Source organism: Dunckerocampus dactyliophorus, chromosome 4 (genome assembly GCF_027744805.1).
Source record: "Dunckerocampus dactyliophorus isolate RoL2022-P2 chromosome 4, RoL_Ddac_1.1, whole genome shotgun sequence".
Lineage (NCBI taxonomy): Eukaryota > Metazoa > Chordata > Actinopteri > Syngnathiformes > Syngnathidae > Dunckerocampus > Dunckerocampus dactyliophorus.
In genome coordinates, this window is record NC_072822.1 from 29,514,892 (window position 1) to 29,535,319 (window position 20,428).

Here is a 20,428-nt window from a genome sequence, read left to right on the forward strand (position 1 = left end):
AGAAGTAATCAGTGAAATGATCTCTGCAAAGAACAGAACTCGAGGCGGACGTCCATCTGTCTCTCGTTCTCTGCACTTGCTTTGTCCATTGTTGTCTTAAACTTTCCTCTTTTGGAAAAAAAACAAACTTGACTACTATGTTGATGAAAAATATACTGAACCAAGTCCACGATCTACCTTGAGAAGTGTTTCTTTACTCTGCTTTAGCTGAGCGGTGTCACCCCAATGACATCATTCTGGAAATGAGGCAGAGCTACGAGCTACTTTGTCATGGCTGGCGCCATGAACTATAAACTGGTACTCAAAAAAGGAAACAGTCCCTTTTATTTTTACTGAATTTTGTGACATGTGAGTTGAACAGAATAAAAATAAAATAAAACCCCGCCTGTCGCCCCAAGTCAGCTGGGATAGGCTCCAGCATGCCCCCGCGACCCTAATGAGGATGAAGCGGTATAGAAAATGGATGGATGGATGGATGGATGGATGGATGGATGGATAAAACCCACAACAAATTTTCATAATTATCGCATAAAAACCAGCAGCGATACATAATTTGCTAGATTTTAAAGTACTTTTAGTGTATTCCTTCCACAAAACTGAATAAGCCATTAAAATTAAAACAGCATTTACACATACATAATTCAACACCTTTTTTCATCTATCTGTTCCTCTACTTCTTATTCCGCCTCATTTTTTGAGGATTCAAACCAATCCAATATCAAAATGTTCAGCTCATTCAGGACACATTTGCTGTCTATCAGGACTTAAAAAAAAATTCCTACATTCATTTTCATTCATTTCATATTTCTGCACAAATTTCTCATTGAAAATGAATGGGCAATTTATTTGGCTTCTCGTACTGGTGTAAAATCATTTTACATTTTCTATTACTGTAACATTCTGCTTATTGTTCAGGGTGACATGGCTCAGGACATAGAGTGGTTGTTTCCCCACCTGATGGTTGTTGGTTTGATTTTGATCCTGCTGTAATAATAGCACTTATTTATACATTTCAACATTCTGCAGTTTTACTTTCCAACATTTCAAATGCTGCCATTTTGGTAAAAACAAATGAACAAATTAAATTTGGTGGCCACTATTAGTGAAAAATTATTTTAAATTTCAATTACTGCAACATTCCACTTTCTATAGGGTGACATGGCTACGGTGGTAGATTGGTAACCTCCCTAACTGATGGTTGCTGGTTTGATCCTCAGTCTACGTGTAATTGTTCAACATATTTATATATTTTTACAATCATTCTCCATTTTTACATTTCAAATTTCACTCTTCATTCTACTGCCTCATTTCTCAACCGCTTCAAGCCGTTCCAACATCAAAATGTTCAACTCATTCAGGCCATGTAGGCTATCTATCAGGACTTTCCTAAATATTTCCACATTTTCCATCCATCCATCTTCTTCCGCTTATCCAAGGTCGGGTCGCGGGGTTAGCAGCCACAGCAGGGAAGCCCAGACTTCCCTCTCCCCAGCTACTTCATCCAGCTTCTCCCGTCGGATCCCGAGGCGAACCCCTCAACGCCCTGGCTGCGCCTAGAAATTTTGTCCATAAACAGAATTGGTGACAAAGGGCAGCCCTGGCGGAGTCCAACCCTCACTGGAAACGTGTCCGACATATTGCCGGCAATGCGAACCAAACTCTGACACCGGTCATACAGAGAACGAACCGTCTGAATTAAGTGGTCCCGGATGCCATATTCCCGGAGTGCTCCCCACAGAATTCCTCAAGGAACACGGTCGAATGCCTTCTCCAGAACCCCTGAATGAACCTTACCAGGAAGGCTGAGAAGACATTTTCCATAATTTAATATTTTATGTGACATTTTCCGAATGGACAATTTCAACATTACATTGTGCTTATTCTGTGCACGGTAGCATGGCTGAGGTCTCATAGTGGTCGTCTCCCAAACTGATAGTTGCTGGTTCAATTCTCAGTTTGTGAATAGATTTCACATATTTGTAGGATTTTTCATCATTCATTCAACATTTCAGTTCAGCTTCAGCATTTCAGCATTCACACGCACTTTCTACTGAAATTAGGCAGCAGTGACTAGACATCATTTTTGCATGATTTCAGTGCCACTAAATGAATAGTACTATTCATAATACCATTAATTATGAGTAACGGTTAATTTAGTAGTAATATTAACGAGTAATTATTCGTAACTATTAATTTACCAGCAAAATGAGGCACTGATATTTACTTCGGTTTTACCGTTTATGCTGGCACCGGTACCAAGAATTGATACTCATCCCTCTGTAGAACCTCCTCTTGCGCCGAGAGTAACAATAAACGTCAGTAAAAAAAAAAACATGGCAAAAGTTATTCATTGTATGAATGTGATTTGTTTTTAAGCGTCATTCCTAAAAGGCTTTTTGAATCTTTCCATCTCACAGGGGTTCGACAGTTAGAGATAATGTGCTGCTTTGGCTGCATGTCTGTTTTGGCCAACTATTTTGTCTTCATGACATTCTTCCCTGCATGTGTCTCACTGGTGCTAGAGGTAAGACTTTAGATGGTTTGACTTTAGATGGTCGTATTCAGGCACATTGATGTTGATATTGTGCTTTCCTCCAGCTGTCCCGTGAGAGTCAAGAAGGCCATCCCATTTGGCAGCTGAGCCACTTCTCCAGAGTGCTGGAGGAAGAGGAAGACAATAAACCCAATCCTGTCACCCAGAGAGTCAAGATGATCATGGTAGTATCTCTCATACGTCCTTATTTTTCTTTTGTTCCATGTGGTATTTGTATTCTATTTTATTTTCTACTTAAAAATGTGTTGTGTGTCTCCGCTGTCTGCAGTCTCTGGGCCTTGTGATGGTTCATGCCCACAGCAGGTGGATTGCTGATCCGCTGTCCCTTAATACTACACTTGGAATCCCGCATGTTGGTATGGTCAAGCAACACCTCTCCCCAAGGAGGATCGAGCCAACGATACCGCTGTGGCACTATTACCTCACTCGGTATGGAAGTTCACACGCTGAAACAAAAACATGTCCAGTACAGTGGGTTTTTCCCCACATAAAACACATCTAATTCACAATAAGTTAGTAAGAATTTATAAATCGGTGATAATACAGGTAAAATGTACAGTACTGCATACTGTACCGCTGTTAAAAAACCCTCAGTTTTTACGCTTTCATGTCTTTATACCTCACTGATAATGTTTGTTCCTCAAGAATTGAGATTTTGCACTTCCACTTTGTGCAGCACATGAATGAGGCATCTTCTCCGCTCTGACTCTTGCCACATCCAATATGGCGGCGACGTTGACGCATGGCTCAGCACTCAATGCGGCGTCTATGTATTCATGTCTATGCGCTACACCCCTCAACAGTAGCGGCGTTTTGACATCCCACCATGTCCTGCCACCCCGAACACGGTTCAGCAAAGCTTCGGCTCAAGTGTGTCGTGTGTGTGGACTCGCTGCCACCCGCACAAGTGGGTTGAAAGTCTGTAAACTCCTAAACTTTGCATAGGAACACGCCCACAAATGTTGCTCAGATTGAAGTTACAGATGTCTGCCCTCTCATGGTGTAAAGTATTAACTACGTGAGGCATCAAATTTGGATCAAATTCAGCAATGTTACGACTTTGGCGCTTAAAGGGCTATATTGGTTTTCATTATAGGAAAAATAAACAATACCGATATTGACCGATATTACATTTTTATGCCAGTATCGGGCCGATAATATCGGTGAGCGGATATTATTGGACATCCCTAATAATAATAATATACAGTATAATAATAATACAATATTTCCTTTAATACAGTATGTCATCTTTCACTCTGTAAAGTTGTGGAATTGGCGTTTGTGACATGTATTTTCTCACAGGCAATTCGTACTGTCTGTCAAACATTTGCAGCATTTCTGGAAATGCTGGCTTTTCAAGTGTTTTAAAGAGCAGCAGTTCTTTTCTGTAAATGCACACAATTTTGCGCTGTTCTGTTTTTTTTTTTTTACGTTGCCAGCCAAACATCAAATCTCAGTGAGTTTTGATTGTCAGGACGAAGGCTCTTTTTTCTTTTTTTTCCCAGATGGGAAAACGGGCGAATACGTTTGAGGTGGGCAAGTTCGATTTGTTGCCTTTAAGTTGCTACCACTTTCGAATAAATTCAGTATATGGGTTCATCTTGCTCATTATTAATATTCCCACACAGGGGCTGTGGCATTTAGCTTTGCAAGCTTCTTTTTCCCTCCTAATTTCTACTACGTTACCTTGCATTGCTCCTCACGAGATTCCACTCTTTTGCTGTGTGTATGCTCGCGACCCCGCCTCCCTCACAGAAAGAAAGTGACTGTATGACTGACAAGAGGTCTCACTCTGTTCACCGTTGTTGTATGACGGTGGGGAACCAATGCAGGTGATACTAACCCTGCTTCTTGGAGTCACTTAAATAAGATTCAGTGCTAACTGACCACTCAGGTTTTGTTTTTAAAGCACTAGCTCAAATGGTGGCTAATCATTTCGGCCACCTCAGTTTTCATCAAATCTTTATTAAAGACATCTTGAAAATCAATTTTATATTCAAAAGTGTACCAAAATGTGGCCATATCATTGATGGATGCTTTACTGTATAAAATGTTAGGAATATTGCAAACATTGTAAGAGACATGAAGGTGTGTTCTTAATGTGTGTAATTTGAAGCACCATTTAAAGACTATGGTCATGAATGGTTAATAACTACTTGGTCATAGCCGTGTAGAGTATATTTTAGATATGCAGTAGTTGTGTCCATTATTGACAATACTAAAAGGTCTTTTCTTTGCGTGTTCCCACAGAATGCTAACCATGGACATAGAGCAGGTCATCTGCCTGGCCTTGGCCCTGCTGCTGGCAATCAAGTACATCTTCTTTGAGCAAGTGGAGACGGAGTCTACCCTATCAATAAAGAACCCCATCACAATGTCCACCCCATCCCTGATTCCAAAAAGAGCTACCGAGGCCTGCTGCAGGAAGGAGCCTCTGCTCCAACACCATGTGCCGCCCCCCAGTCCTCATCCTAGCACACCCGGTAGCAGAGAAGATAGAGGTATGCCTAGGTTGCACTTTTTTACATGCACACTCACAATCTGATCATGATCTGGTTTCCGGAGTTATCAGGTTATTCAAGTGATCATCAAGCATCATCAGCATCTTCAAATATGCTTTATGGGATGAATATCAGATAAACACACCTAGATGCCTCTCCAATACTCTTTCATTTCTTGGTGCATGTACACAAGTTCTCATTTGATTTGTTCTTTTATATCAGCGCACATGTAAACATTGCAGATATTTTAAAAAACACAATTCATTTTCACTTCCATGATGATGGCTTTCCTCTTCTGTGGCGATGAAGTGTAAAAAGTGAACTTACCTGTATAAGCATTGTTCTTCAGTGTGGCTGAACACTGTACACTGTATTGATCTGCCCAGCACACACTGTGTTCTGCTGCCGGGGCATGCTGTAACAAAATTAATTTAATTTAATTGATTTATGAGAACACATTCGTAACCGCGAAATGTTGTGACCACAAAATGTCTGAAATCTAGGGCCACCTGTATGTCAGGATGTCAAAGCAACCTGGTTCAATTCATCAGTTCACCACTGTAACGTGCAATTTAAACGTGTCAGATCCAGTTACAGTGGAACCTTGGTTAGGGTCATGAATCCCCTCCAGAACGTCTGACTCAATCCGAAACATACTCTAACCAAATACATTTTTCCCATATGAAACTATGTACACCCAATTAATGTGTTGCATAAAAGCAAAAATGTTAATACAAAACACATTTTTATAGTTACAAAATTATAATTACCACTCCAGGGCCCTGCGCTGTTCTCCGCACACAACATTGGAAGTCCTGAGGACAAAATACAAAAAATGGGGGGATCGCTCTTTTGCTGTGTTTGCCCCAAGCTTTGGAACTCCCTTCCATTCGCGCTACGGTCTATTACAGAGCTATCAGTTTTAAATCTCATTTAAAAACTCATTTATTCAGACTGGCATTTGACACATGCTAATTATAGGTATTGTAAATGTGATTCTGTGCATGTATATTTATTTGCTTTTAGTTGTTCTTATTATATCTTATTCGATCTTACCCTGTTCTTATTTGTTGTAACCTGTTTTTATTCTTGTGAAGCACCTTGGCCACCATTTGGATGTTGTAAGGTGCTATACAAATAAACTTTGATTTGATTTGATCTGCTCATCCTGCTTCATTAGATGAGGTCATTCGGCCCCTTCTTGTTCCCGTCCCTGATCATGATCCAAAGAGTGTCTTTGTCCTGGAAGAAGAAAGGGAGGAGGTCAAGCCTGCGATCACAGAGACCTACCTTCCCTTGAAGCCGAGAGGCCTGGAGGAATGTCTGAGCATCCTCAATAACCCTGAGGTAAGACACAAACATAAACGCATTCTCTCAGGACCTCTAGTCAGCGATCACTTCACCTCTATGTAGCTTCCACTCCAAGGTCATGGTGGCGAATTAGACAAGCAGGTTAAGGTCATAAGGTGTGTGTGTATCGTTTAACTCAGCGGTGAGGAGATTAGTCTCTCCTGGGTGTCTAAAGTGTGGCCCAGAGGCCACAAGGCATACTGGGAAGCCCACGCACACACTTTCCCAACAGGAAGTTACCCAGCATGCCTTGTGGGTTATGAATGAGTGTCAAAATAGTGTTGTTTTGCAGTTTATTTCAATACCCTCATTGTCCGTGTGGTGCCATTACATTGTGTGTTCCACTCATTGTGGTATTTTTGGTTGCACCGTGAGAAAGGGAGATGTGCTGGTTGATGACCTCCTCTTAGTTTGAGGATGGGTATGAATGTCAAGCCAAGTCATTGCAAACAGAGATAGAGAGCACTCCCACAAGCAAGTTTATGGCACCAAAGATTAAGCCCAGGCTTGGCTAGAGTGTCGTAAATGTTTTTATAGACATCTCAATTAGTCACAGGGATTTGCCATTCGTGGGTACATTGTTCCCGTGAGCTGGGATAGACCATTGTGACACAGGTTAGTTTTTCCCTACTGATGACCTGTTATTGCAATCGACTCACGTGAATAGCGGGGATCTAGTGTATTACATTTTTACAGTCAGAGTTTCGTGACAAGCACAGATCAGCACATTTTATTGGCAAGTGTTTAAGTGTAAGTGGTGTTTGATGATTAGGTGCCGCCGATTTTGTTATCCACTATTTACTTTAAGGTAGCCCAGATGCTCTTCCTTCCCTGTTTGTAACTATATTCATATCTGTAATTATAGTTATACATCCCTTGTTTATTGAAGTTAATTGGTTCCAGACCTGACCGTAATATGTGAATTTCCACAAAGTAGGATTTCTTATTTATTTATGGAGTATGTTTATAGTTTAGAGCATAGAAAACCTGTTTTTAACCTGTTTCTAAATATGGTTTTTAACATTATTGGAGCCCTCTTGACAATAAATAACACCTCTATACTCACCTTTACACTTCTATTACCAAATATAGTAGACATAATAACAGCAAATAAAACATACTGTAAATAAGACTTGTGCTCATGTGTGTGGATGTAAATGTGTTCCGGTGCTAGGGGAGCTGAGTGTGGGGCGGACAGGAAAGTAGCCCATGTTAGGGACTATTGGGCCTTTGTGAGATCATTCAAACCTGCAATGCTCCCACCATCAATTCTGGTGCTTGTGTGTATCACCCAACATCACAGTAGCATTACTGACACCTAGTGACCAGTGTGTTTGAATGTATCTTCTGAATGCCTTATATTTATATTTCACATCATTTAGCCATTTTTATGCTTACATGCATGATTTAGGCATAAAACCTGTACATATTATTGTCCAATAATAGGCTGTATTCAACCACAAAATAGCATGATTTATTAATATATTTTTGAAAAACCATAATGGAGTGAAGTCACGTAATTTGATCCGTGAAGTGGTGAGGGATTATTATATATCTTTATTTGGAAATATCTTGAAAACTTTGGCCAATCATCACCTTTTATTACCTGTTTAAAAGATATAAGAATGAGCGCAAAGATTTGTAGACCAGTGCAACTGGATCTCACTGGGAGACCACCTTTTCTACAGCAAGGGTCTCGTTTCCTGAGTGACGCGGAGGTGATGCTGCTGGTCAACTCTAAACACATTCCTGCTTACAAGCTCGAGGCCATGATGGAGAGACCTGAGAGAGGCGTGGCTATACGGAGACAGATGATCTCAGCTAAACTTCCCTCTCCCTCTGCACTCTCGTCGTTACCGTTCACTGACTACGATTACTCCAAGGTGAGGTCACACTCGTGCCAGCAACACGTTGAAGTCCATTTTGCTCCATATTTGACAAAGCTGTTCATCTCTCCTCCAGGTTATGGGCACCTGCTGTGAGAATGTCATTGGATATATGCCTGTGCCAGTGGGCGTGGCTGGGCCTTTACATCTGGATGGGAAGCAGTTCCAAGTTCCCATGGCGACGACTGAGGGATGTTTAGTGGCAAGCACAAACCGGGGCTGCCGAGCAATTGCGGTATGCTTTGTTTCTCTTGACATTTTTCTTCCTTCAGTCAAACAAAATCTTATACATAGAGAAGACAATCAAATAGGAAACAAGCAATACGACAGAAAAACTTTTAGGACTTAAAAATTATAAAATTAGCAATAAAATTGCTGTGATTCTGACATCATATTGTGTGTGACTGGCTTTGTCATCTACATGCTGCAGTTGGGAGGAGGAGCCAGCAGTCGCATCCTGGCTGACAGAATGACCAGAGGACCTGTGGTGAGGTTGCCCTCTGCCTGCCAGGCTGCCGAGGTTACAGCCTGGCTGGAGAGCACAGATGGTTTCCAGGCAATCAAAGAAGCCTTTGACAACACCAGCAGGTTTGATCGCAGTTGTATGCATTGTCTGCATGTTGTTTAGTCATCATCATTACAAGTCCCACCTGTGCTTCATGTTGGCAGGTTTGCTCGGCTCCAGAAGCTGCTGGTCGGTCAGGCTGGAAGAAACCTTTACATTCGATTTCATTCAAAGACAGGTGATGCCATGGGGATGAATATGATCTCAAAGGTGTGTGAGTGTGTCAAGCCAGTTTCATAGCGCTGTATCATTGAAAACATGAAATAAATAACCGCGTGTAGCATTCCTAGTGTAATTGTGTGCTTCTGCAGGGTACAGAGCAGGCTCTAAGCAGACTTCAGCAGCACTTTCCAGACCTGCAGGTTTTGGCTGTGAGTGGAAATTACTGTACAGACAAGAAACCAGCTGCCATTAACTGGATTGAAGGCAGAGGCAAATCTGCAGTTTGTGAGGCCACCATCCCTGCTCATGTAGTCAAAGAGGTACAGTATGACCTGATGGACTCATGTGTATCTTTGTAGGTTTCAGTAAATTAGCTCATTTTCATGTCAGACCCCACGCATCCAGTAGTACAGCAGTGATGTGCGGTGAGGCTCATGGCTCATTTTTTATGAAGTAAATGCACTCTACCCTTCTCCAGGAAAAAGTTCTGATACTTTGTGGTAAAGGTCTGATTACCTTCTGGTGAGCTTGGATATATAATCCTCCATCTTAGCAGTCAAAATCATTCATTGATTCAGCAGAGCCTCAAAATATCTTTCATGCCTTTAACTTGCTGCTCTCCAGCTACCAAAAAAAACCCTGGATTTTCCTTTCTATGAAAGCACAGCAGTGACAAGCACCTTCTAGCTCACGCACACTCACAAATGTGCAAATTCAGCCATACAGCTGGCCTGCGGAAGCCTTGGTGTCCTCCCGGTGGAGCTGGTAGAGGTGCCCGGAAACGGGGAAGTCTGGGCTTCCCTACTGAGGCTCCTGCCCCGGCGACACGCACCCGGATAAGTGGAAGAAAATGGAATGGAATGGAAAAAAGGGAAAACGGCCTATTTTCTGAGAAATACAAAATTTAAAAAATAGTTTCTGCGATTTTGTGGGACCGTGAATGCTGAATCATGATTGTGCGGGGATCCACTGTACTCAATAATCGCTGAAAATGAGAAACGTATGACATTCTTTTGAAAGTGTTAAATAGCTAATCCAACTGGTGCAGAGGCTGTGTCTCCATAAACATGACTAAACATCACATTACTAACCAAGCAAATGACAATAATATTGGTAACACATCAACACATAACCACATGAGCAAACTAAGTGGCCCGTTATGATGTGGATGCCCAGTTTCCAGTTTGTCCGCTTCAGTTTGCAGTGGCTTCAGTGTGTTGCAAGATGCCATTGATGATGAATACTTAACCCTTCTGCTCCTGCTGTAAAGTAACCTTCACCTCAGACGTTGCTGTTTCTGCTGGTGTCTTCTAACGTCGTATTTTTTGTAACCTTAGTTCTGGTGTTTACCTTTCTAACTAACGTAACAAACGGGTGCTCATGTCCTGTTATGTGGAGAATTCATGCGTGGCTTACGGTGGCGCCTCAGAACAATACCTTGTGGCGGTCCGATGTGCCCAAGCGGCCAGGCTAAGGCAACATTTACTGAATTCACTTAAATCTCTTGGTTTCCCCTCCATGGACTCCAGTGCACAGAGTTTAAGGTCAGGACACTGGAAACTGTAACCCGCCTTACTTAAACCACACCCATTTTCAATTGGGTTGTTTTGGAGCATATATTCTTTTAGGTTTTTTGGTAAGATGGACAACTTTAGCTTTAACTTTAGCTTTCTTTTTTAGGTTTTGAAGACCACGACAAAGGCTCTCGTGGAGGTGAACATTAACAAGAACCTTGTGGGCTCTGCCATGGCTGGCAGCATCGGTGGATTTAACGCACATGCGGCTAACCTGGTAGCAGCCATCTACATCGCCTGTGGGCAGGTAATCTTCTAACAGTGCAGAGAAAGTATCACTCGGCACTTGGTGCTTCTAATTTCGTGGCTTCAGTCCATCACGTTTTTTCCAAAATATATTTATTAATAAATCATGCAGTTTTGTGTTTGAATACGGCCTATTATCAGTAAAAAAAAAATGCATTTAAGCAAATTTTGCATGTTTTTTTGCCTAAATGAAGCATTTTCAAGCATAAAAATTGCTAAATAAAGTCCAAAACAAATGTAAGATATTCAGGTTACTGTAATGTTGAGTGAGATACACGAGACTTGATCGCCGGAACAACAGGCTGTAATTGCAGCTTCGAATGATCTCACAAGTGGCACAATAATCCCTAACACAGGCCACATGTTGCGGCCATAACCCACGCCAAGCTAAAAGTCATCTCTACACCCCTGACGCCACTTCCTGTCCACCGACCACTTAGCTCATGTAGCACAGGAACACGAACACAAGTCTTATTAACGTCTTATGTGTCACTTTCTCTTATTATGACGACGCTGAAGTTGGCTTCCGATTTGCCAGCTTCTGATTCGCACTTAAGGGGAAATTTAAGGTGGAATGGACCTTAATGAAATTTCAAGTGGAACGGTCAGAGTAGGTGCTGCGCAGTGGTTGAGTGGTTACATGTTGGCCACACAGTCAAGAGATTGGGAAGATCTGGGTTCAAATCTGTGTTGTTTTCTCCGTGCGTGTGTGGACTTTCTCCGGGTACTCCGGTTTCCTCCCACATTCCAAAAACATGCATGTTAGGTTAATTGGTGACTCTAAATTGTCCATAGGTATGAATGTGAGTGTGAATGGTTGTTTGTCTATATGTGCCCTGTGATTGGCTGGTGACCAGTCCAGGATGTACCTGATTAAATTAGGATAAGCGGCATAGAAAATGATGGATGGTTGGAGTAGGCATGAAATTTAAGGTGGACTATAGCTCTGCTTTTAACACAGTCAGCCCCCACAAACTCACAAATAAGCTCCTCACACTTGGCCTGTCACCCCTCCTCTGTAACTGGGTGTTTAACTTTCTAACAGGCAGGCCCCAGTCAGTCAGAGTCCACAACCGCACATCCAGCTCAAGAATTGTGAGCACTGGGACCCCACAGGGGTGTGTGCTGAGTCCGCTCCTCTACACGCTCTTCACCTACGATTGCGTGGCCTCCCAGAACAACACCAGCATCATTAAATTTGCGGATGACACTACAGTCATCGGCCTGATCACTGGTGGTGTTGAAACATCATACAGAAGAGAGGTGGCGGACCTCATAGCTTGGTGTCGTGATAACAATCTCCTTCTCAATACAGATAAGACTAAAGAGATGATCATCGACCCAAGAACAAGGGAAAAGGAGCCGCCTAAACCCTTGTTTATTGATGAGACTGAGGTGGAGAGGGTGAAAACCTTCAAGTTCCTTGGCACACACATCAGCGAGGACCTCACCTGGTCTCACAACACCCAACAAATTCTGAAGAAGTCCCAAAGGAGACTGTACTTCCTGAGAAGACTGAGGAAATTTGGCATGTCCACCACAATCCTGAGTTGCTTCTACAGATGCACTATGGAAAGTGTCCTTACCGCCTCCATCACTGTTTGGTACGGTAACTGTACAACACGTGATAGGAAGGCACTCCAGCGGGTGATCAAGACCTCACAGAACATTGTTGGGGCTGCCCTCCCCTCACTGCAAGACATTTATAAAACTAGAGTCCTACAAAGAACACACAACCTCATCAAGGACAGCACACATCCACAACACTCATTATTCACACTCCTACCGTCAGGAAGACGCTACAGGAGTTTGAAGTCCAGGACCACAAGGCTGGCAAACAGCTTTTACCCACAGGCCATCAGGCTTCTCAACGAAGCACTCACACACGCCGCACGCAACACACGCACACACTCATAGCACTTTATTTATTTATTTATTTATTTGTGTTATTTATCTGTATTAATGTCTCTTCTGTTGTTGTTGCTTAATTTATTGGTATTTATGTTTCTTATGTTCTTATCCTTTTTATTGTGTTTTCTTTCTTTTTCTTGGGAGAATGAACAGAATAAGAATTTCATTGCATCGTATAACTGCCTGTTTTACTGTGCATATGACGATAAAACTCTTGAATCTTGAATGATTGATTGAGCAATGTGAGTGTGTCCTGATGGTCTGTTTTTTGTAACACTTCTAATGTGAAAACATTTTAGACATTTTAGGTAAGGCATTGCCCTTACCTGGCGCTCACTATTGTTGTTTGATTTGTGGAAATGCAATAATGGCACATATTTAGACGCTTCTTTAGCACCCACTCCGTACTTGATTTGGTCCGCTTTAAAAACCGCAAGGTTCAGACTTCTCAAACCTGGACTGGATTAATCTACAGACCCTGGGGGTTCATAAAAACACAGTTTGTGGTTTTGTGAAAATCCAATAAAGTGGACCTGGTCTAATATAGAATAGAGCTGGAAAACATGGATTTTCACAAATAGAAAAAAGGCTTCAGAAATATGTGCCATTATTGCATTTTCACAAATCAAATAAAAGTTTCACAACACAATAGTGAGCGTCAGGTAAAAGCAATGCCTTTCCTAAAATGTCAGTACCATCAGGACTCTTCCGCTCCACCTTAAATTTCATGCCTACGCCGACCTTTCCACCTTTAATTCCGTGCCTATACGTCCGTTCCACCTTAAATTTCCCCTTAAGTCCGAATCAGAAGCTGGCGAATCACAAGCCAACTTCAGCGCTGTCTTATTATGTCTAGCATATTGGGTAATAGTAGTGTAAAGGTGACAATAGGGGTGTTATTTCATGTCTAGAGGACTGTAATACTGTTAAAAAAAAACGGATTTAGAAGGTTGTGAACAGATTGTCTATGTGCTAACTATGAAAATTTTCCATTTCTAAATAAGGAATTCTACTTTGTGGAAATTCACTTATCATGGTCGCGTCTGGAGCCAATGAACCGCTTGCTAAAATATGTGTGTACGCCAGGATCCTGCACAGTCAGTCAGCAGCAGTAACTGCATTACCCTGATGGAGGCGTCAGGCCCTACAGGAGAAGACCTCTACATCAGCTGCACGATGCCCTCCATCGAGCTTGGCACAGTAGGGGGGGGCACCAACCTACCTCCTCAGCAAGCTTGTCTTCAGGTATTTTCATCTTCAGATGTTTTAATACAAAGTGGGACTTTGGGATAGGTACCAACATTTTGTTAATTAAAAATACAAAGTAAGCGTAATATTTCGTTTGTTTGTGTTGAAATAAGCTCAGAAAATACATGTTACAAAAATAGGCAGCCCTCGACTTTTTTTTATTTTGGAAAAGTAGCTCTCGGGAGGAAAAAGGTTGAGGACCCCCGAACGAGTGGAAAGAGCTCACCAACCAACATGGGGCGATAGCCAAGCCCCACCAGTATGACCCCCCAGCACCCAATGGGACAAGTGCTGGAAACACACAGCTTTCTTTTTGTGAGAAGGAATAGATAGAAATAGGATAGAAATGATTTGCAACAACAGATAGCTTCTTTTTATCATTTTTCATGAAATCATTTCTTTCATGCATTCAGTGTAATATTTATCAGAACAGAGTTCATGTTTTATTATGTGATACTTCATATTAATAGCTGTTAATACTGTAGAACCTCGGCTAATGTTGACCCTGGTTAGCGTGTTTTTCGGTTAACATAGAAAATGTATGACAAAATTTTGCCCCAGTTTGCGGTTTTCCGGTTAGAGTACACTACTGCACACGTCTTGTGGTATTATTAATACACTGCGCGAGTCCAACTGTGTTCTTAAAGTATTTTTATCCCGAAACGTCCTTGTTAGTAGCTTGCTAATACATGGAAACAGGAAGTGGAAGTCGGCTCCATCGCTCATCTATGATGTCATCAGTCGTTGACTCTGTAGTCAACTCTGTAGTCAACCACACGGGTCTCAAAAATGTTAACACAAAAACACCTTTTTAGACGTTGACAATGATAGTTTTTCATGCATAAAACAATTCTAAATGCATATAAATGATGAGTGAACGAGATAATTGAACAATTAAGGTTACTTTTACTTTCAGGGAAGACGTGATTGTTGCCAAAGAAAGACATGATGTGGCAGCGAGATCGACACGGACACCACCTTGGTGTTTTCCTATGAGTTATTTCTTGAATTCAATCGTGTTTCTCACCTTCTTTATCAAAATGCTGGCACTTGAAACTTTCTTTGGCTCCATTTTGGCTTATTTTGCAGCGATCAAAAGAAAAGCAGAGAAGCACTATTGAATGTTGTATAAAATTTCTGCATCAAAACATAATTAGGGTACAGAATGTAGCCTCGCAGGTAAAAATATACTTTTAATGTATTTCTAATAAGCAGCACAAATAGAATGAATGATTTTTACATTTATAATGGTTTAGCGAATGTTACTGAAAGCCAGCTATGTGTTTGTGTGTGTGTGTGTGCGTGCAGATGCTGGGTGTGCAGGGGGCCAGTGAGGAATGTCCAGGGGAGAATGCCCGGCAACTGGCAAAGGTGGTGTGTGGCACGGTGTTAGCTGGAGAACTGTCACTCATGGCTGCGCTCACAGCTGGTCACTTGGTCAAGAGCCACTTGACACATAACAGGTAAATAATATACACTGCTCAAAAAATTAGAGGAACACTTCGAAAACACATCAGATCTAAACTGGGGGAAAATGATCTTGAATATCTTTCCTGATAATAAGTGGGTGATGTATTAGTAACAAAATGATGCCACATAATTTGATAGAAATGAAAATGATCACCCTATAGAGGGGGGAAATCAAAGATACCCCAAAAATGAAAGTGAAAAAATGATGCATCAGACTGGTCCATTTAGCTAAAATGTCATTATAGCAACTCAAAATGATTCTCAGTAGTTTGTGTGGCCCCCACGTGCTTGTACGCATGCCTGACAACATCGGGGCATGCTCCTAATGAGACTACGGATGGTGTCCTGGGGGATCTCCTCCCAGATCTGGACCAGGGCATCACTGCGGTACCTGGACGCATGGAGGAGATTCCAGGAGACAGGTAGTTACTCCAGGAGAGCTGGACAGGGCCGTAGAAGGCCCTTCAACCCTCAGCAGGATCGGTATCTGCTCCTTTGTGCAAGGAGGAACAGGATGAGCACTGCCATAGCCCTACAAAATGACCTCCAGCAGGCCACTGGTGTGAATGTTTCTGACCAAACAATCAGAAACAGGCTCCATGAGGGTGGCCTGAGGGCCCGACGTCCTGTAGTGGGCCCTGTGCTCACTTCCCAGCACCGTAGAGCTCAATTGGCATTTGCCATAGACCACCAGAATTGGCAACTACACCACTGGTGCCCTGTGCTCTTCCCTGATGAGAGCAAGTTCAACCTGAGCACATGCGACAGACGTGAAAGGGTCTGGAGATGCCGTGGAGAACGTTATGCTGCCTGCAACATCATTCAGCATGACCGGTTTGGTGGTGGGTCAGTGATGGTCTGGGGAGGCATATCCCTGGAAGGACGCACAGACCTCTACAGGTTAGATAACGGCACCCTGAGTGCTATTAGGTATCGGGATGAAATCCTTTGACCCATTGTCAGAACCTATGCTGGTGCAGTGGGACCTGGGTTCCTCCTGGTCCACCAAAATGCCCGACCTCATGTGGCTAGTGTATGCAGGTAGTTCCTGGAGGATGAAGGAATTGATACCATTGACTGGCCCCCACGTTCACCTGACCTAAACCCAATAGAACACATCTGGGACATTATGATTAGGTCCATCTGGCGCCGCCAGGTTGCTCCTCAGACTGTCCAGGAGCTCATTGATGCCCTGGTCCAGATCTGGGAGGAGATCCCCCAGGACACCATCCGTAGTCTCATTAGGAGCATGCCCCGACGTTGTCAGGCATGCGTACAGTATATATATATACTGTATGTGTGTCTATATACAGTATTCAGTGTTCCCTCTCTACAACGTGGTTCACTTTACGCGGACTCGCTATTACACTGACTTTTTTTTTTTTACAGTGTATGAACCACTGTGTTCTGCGTCCTGATTGGCTAAGGGATTGTAGACCATCAATCAATGTCCTCCATGCCGTGTGCCCTGTACAGTACAGAATGCGTTCAGCGTGCCTAATTTACATAAATGTTCGATCGCGAGCAGTGTGGCTCTTTAGCGCTGTATGTTTTCTCCTCGACAAAACTCACAATGTCGGCTAAACGCTCTGCACCGACAAAGACACGTGCAGTTGCACCCAAAAGGTGCATCTGCGGGGCGCCATTACGAAATAATTACGGAATAAATTCATCTTCGGTCCGGACCATAAAGAAGGAGGACAATAACATAAGGACGACAGCAGCAATACATTTTAACAAGGATGCAAAAAGGGCTTTAACTGTCCACAGCAAGAACACGCAGAGGCAAACATGAGCAAATTTAAAGCCATCATCGAGGAAGGGGGATATAAGCCTGAACACGTTTTTAATATGGATGAGACAGGCTTATTTTGGAGACACTACATGGCTGATTCAGCCCATGGACCAAGGCGTGATCCGCGCTTTTCAGGACCTCTATGCACAACATATATATTTCTCATGTCTGAGAAAAGTGTATAAAGTGTGTGGTGAGGGATTTTACAGCCTTAAAACATATATAAGAAACAAAAAAACAGATCCTGTAAACGAAAAAATACATAATGAACGAAAAAACATATATAAAAAAGAAACTTTCTACATGGATTTTACTTAACACTGGTATTTCTGGAACCTAACCCCCACATTAAACGAGGGAGCACTGTATATACAGTACATGATATTATGTTTGCTTTGATATATGTTATGCTATTTTGCAACCAATTGGAACCATTCCAATGTCAAATGCTGAGCTCATTCAGGATACTTTGGCTGTCTATCAGGACTTTTCAAAAAATCCCCACGTTTTCCGTAATCCAATATGTGGCATGATTCCCATTGAAAATGGACTAGTTCAATGTCGCCCCCTACTGGTGTAAAGACTTTTTACATTTAACATGTTCTGCACTGGTGGAAATTCTTTTCACATTTAACATTACATGTAACATTCTGCTTTTCCCGTGCACGGCGGCATGGCTCAGGTCGTAGAGTGGTCGTCTCCCAACCTGATGATCGCCGGGTCCATCCTCTGTCCATTTCTTGCATATTTCCACATTCGTTCTACATTTAAGCATTCACACGCAATTTCTCCTGAAATTGCTTCATCTAGTTGTCGAATGTCCCCGAGAAAGAATATTTTGCCTCAGTTGAATGGCGTTCTCAGGTGTTGCATCAACCCCCAGCAAACACTAAAAATTGCATGGCAGAATGAGCAGGAACATGCGTGCTCGAGAATGTCTTTTATTTATTGGAGAATTACCTGCTAGCAGTTTGCAGTTTTTTCATGTTATATATGGGTTAATGACAAATAGAGCTTCAAAAAATGTTTTATATTAATAAAATGGATGCGATGCATATTTGTAATGCAAACATCCTGTTTTCAGATCCAAGGTGAACCTTCAAGAGAGTGTGGGAGCATGCACCTAAAAGCTCTCCTGAGAGCATGACTTCCCTCCCTGATCACCACTGCTGGCTGGATCAGCTCATCCAGGACGTTACGGGCACACTGATGCAACGGATGCAATGTCTCATCGCAAAATCCTCAGAATGAAGCAGGGGCATTTCGTTCAATCATCGGTCATTCTGTACGGAATCAATAAATAGATGTTTGGATCACACATGCAGTATTATGCGGCACTTGAAACTAAAAGCTCTCATACAGGCTGCGTTTCAAAACAATCAAAGTTGACTGAGAGTTAGTTGTTGCATTTGTGACGGCCATAGGAGGAAATCATTTTGCAGTGAAGTGCTCATCCTCACTCTGTGCCACGTTAAGTCAGCGGTGTCCAAATGTCCTCCACCAAGGGCCACAAACAGAGATATATTTTTCACACTTTACAAAAGGCTAATCCAGTGTTGGTCACAATATCCTAAGCAGTTAAATATCGTTGCCTGCAGACGCAATAGAGACCACGACTATATATTTTTTTATTTTTATTTTAATCTAAAATTATACATACTACATGTGGGTCTCAGGTTCCGAACGACTTCCGCTCCTCGACTGAGTGGAGTTTTACTGTGCTACGTTACACTGTACACACAACACATGAAGGATATACAGTCTAAAAAGATGAAATACAAGAATGATTGATGAAATTTTAGCTCTGTGGTTGTCTTGCAGGACTTTCTACCTTCTTAAAATAAGCTCGTCTGACAGGATAATCTCCGTATAACAGCGCATGGAATCCATGACCCCTCTAGCGTTCATCAGCACTCAATCGTCTTTATCCTTAATGATGGTCACGACGAAAAGAGCGGTCAATATCGGTGGCGTGTCTCCTATCTCTGAGCTTTTTATGATGTTCATTTTCACTTCCATGGTGATGGCTTTCCTTTTGTTTGGTGCACTGCTGCTTGGTAGACATAATGAAGCGTAAAAAATGAACTACAAGTAATAAGCGATGCTGTTTTTGTTCCATGTGGCAGGCGCACACTGTATCCATCTGCCCCGCACGAGGTTTACACTGCGTTCTCTAGCTTTGTGTGGCGCGTAGCCTTCCACTGGCGCGTGTTCTGGTTCTCCAGCAAATGTTGTGTTTACATACTATAGTTAGATTTTTAATTTATGGGAGAGCACTGATGACCACAAAACGTTGTAACACGGAACGTGGTGAACCGAGGACCGCCCATATACAAAGGAAGATACATACATATTTGGACAAAGTCCAATTTAATTGTAGATGATGGGTTACTTTTTAAAAACTTTTCTAATGTGTAAAATGTGATTGTTTTTATTTTTTAAAAAGTTTGCATAGCCAACAACATTTTTCTCATAACTTTTATATTGTTTTCTTTTCAATGTGGCCCTAAACATCATTTTTATGTGTTTTTTTTTATGTTGATGTGCCATGGTATTTGTTAAAAATATGCCGCGGGTCAACAAAACATGTGCTGCGGCTTTCAAAAAGCCCCCGGGCTGGATTTTGGACACCACTGTCTTAAGTGTTGTACCTGCATTGTTGCCAGTATCAGGCTTTATTACCTGCCTCAAGTCGTGCCATCATACTGTTTCAGTGTCCTACACACACAGTGTCACATCATCCAAAGAGGGAACATTTCAGGACTCGGGTTATCTCCGCTGCAAAATGGATGACGCGATTATTATGCAGTCATGCATTTCCCTGTCATCTTATGGAAAATATCCACAAAGATTCTGTTCAAACTAATGGCTCATCTGACCTCTGACCTACGACATGAATCCACGACAAGGGGACCGTAAACTGTCAGCAGTTAGATGACCTTCATGTCTTTCCTCAGCAAATTTCATTTTGATTCAAGATTTAAGAGTTTTATTGTCATGTGCATAGTAAAACAGCAGTTATACTATGCACAGTTATGCTATGATACGCAGACATGGCACATGCACCATAGTGAGTTCATTCACACTGAGTTTATTTTGGCTATATTTTGTAATAAAATGTACTTTTTAGTGAAGCACGTGGTCCTCGTTTATCTTTTTCCTCTAA

The 20,428-nt window shown here is 42.1% G+C and overlaps 1 protein-coding gene across 1 annotated transcript in view; it reads left to right on the plus strand.

Annotated features, from left to right (window-relative positions):
- LOC129179503 (3-hydroxy-3-methylglutaryl-coenzyme A reductase-like) overlaps positions 1-20,357 on the plus strand; it is a 28,196-nt gene extending 7,839 nt beyond the window's left edge. Inside the window, exons 7-20 of the mRNA XM_054772810.1 lie at positions 2,418-2,524; positions 2,599-2,718; positions 2,823-2,983; positions 4,805-5,055; positions 6,236-6,402; positions 8,094-8,288; positions 8,368-8,526; positions 8,722-8,879; positions 8,961-9,066; positions 9,168-9,338; positions 10,699-10,839; positions 13,836-13,994; positions 15,306-15,460; positions 18,347-20,357. Of these exons, the coding sequence (XP_054628785.1) occupies positions 2,418-2,524; positions 2,599-2,718; positions 2,823-2,983; positions 4,805-5,055; positions 6,236-6,402; positions 8,094-8,288; positions 8,368-8,526; positions 8,722-8,879; positions 8,961-9,066; positions 9,168-9,338; positions 10,699-10,839; positions 13,836-13,994; positions 15,306-15,460; positions 18,347-18,389 (2,093 nt within the window). The 3' untranslated portion in view covers positions 18,390-20,357. The remainder of the gene's footprint in view (positions 1-2,417; positions 2,525-2,598; positions 2,719-2,822; positions 2,984-4,804; positions 5,056-6,235; positions 6,403-8,093; positions 8,289-8,367; positions 8,527-8,721; positions 8,880-8,960; positions 9,067-9,167; positions 9,339-10,698; positions 10,840-13,835; positions 13,995-15,305; positions 15,461-18,346) is intronic.
- Positions 20,358-20,428: the final 71 nt, after the last annotated feature.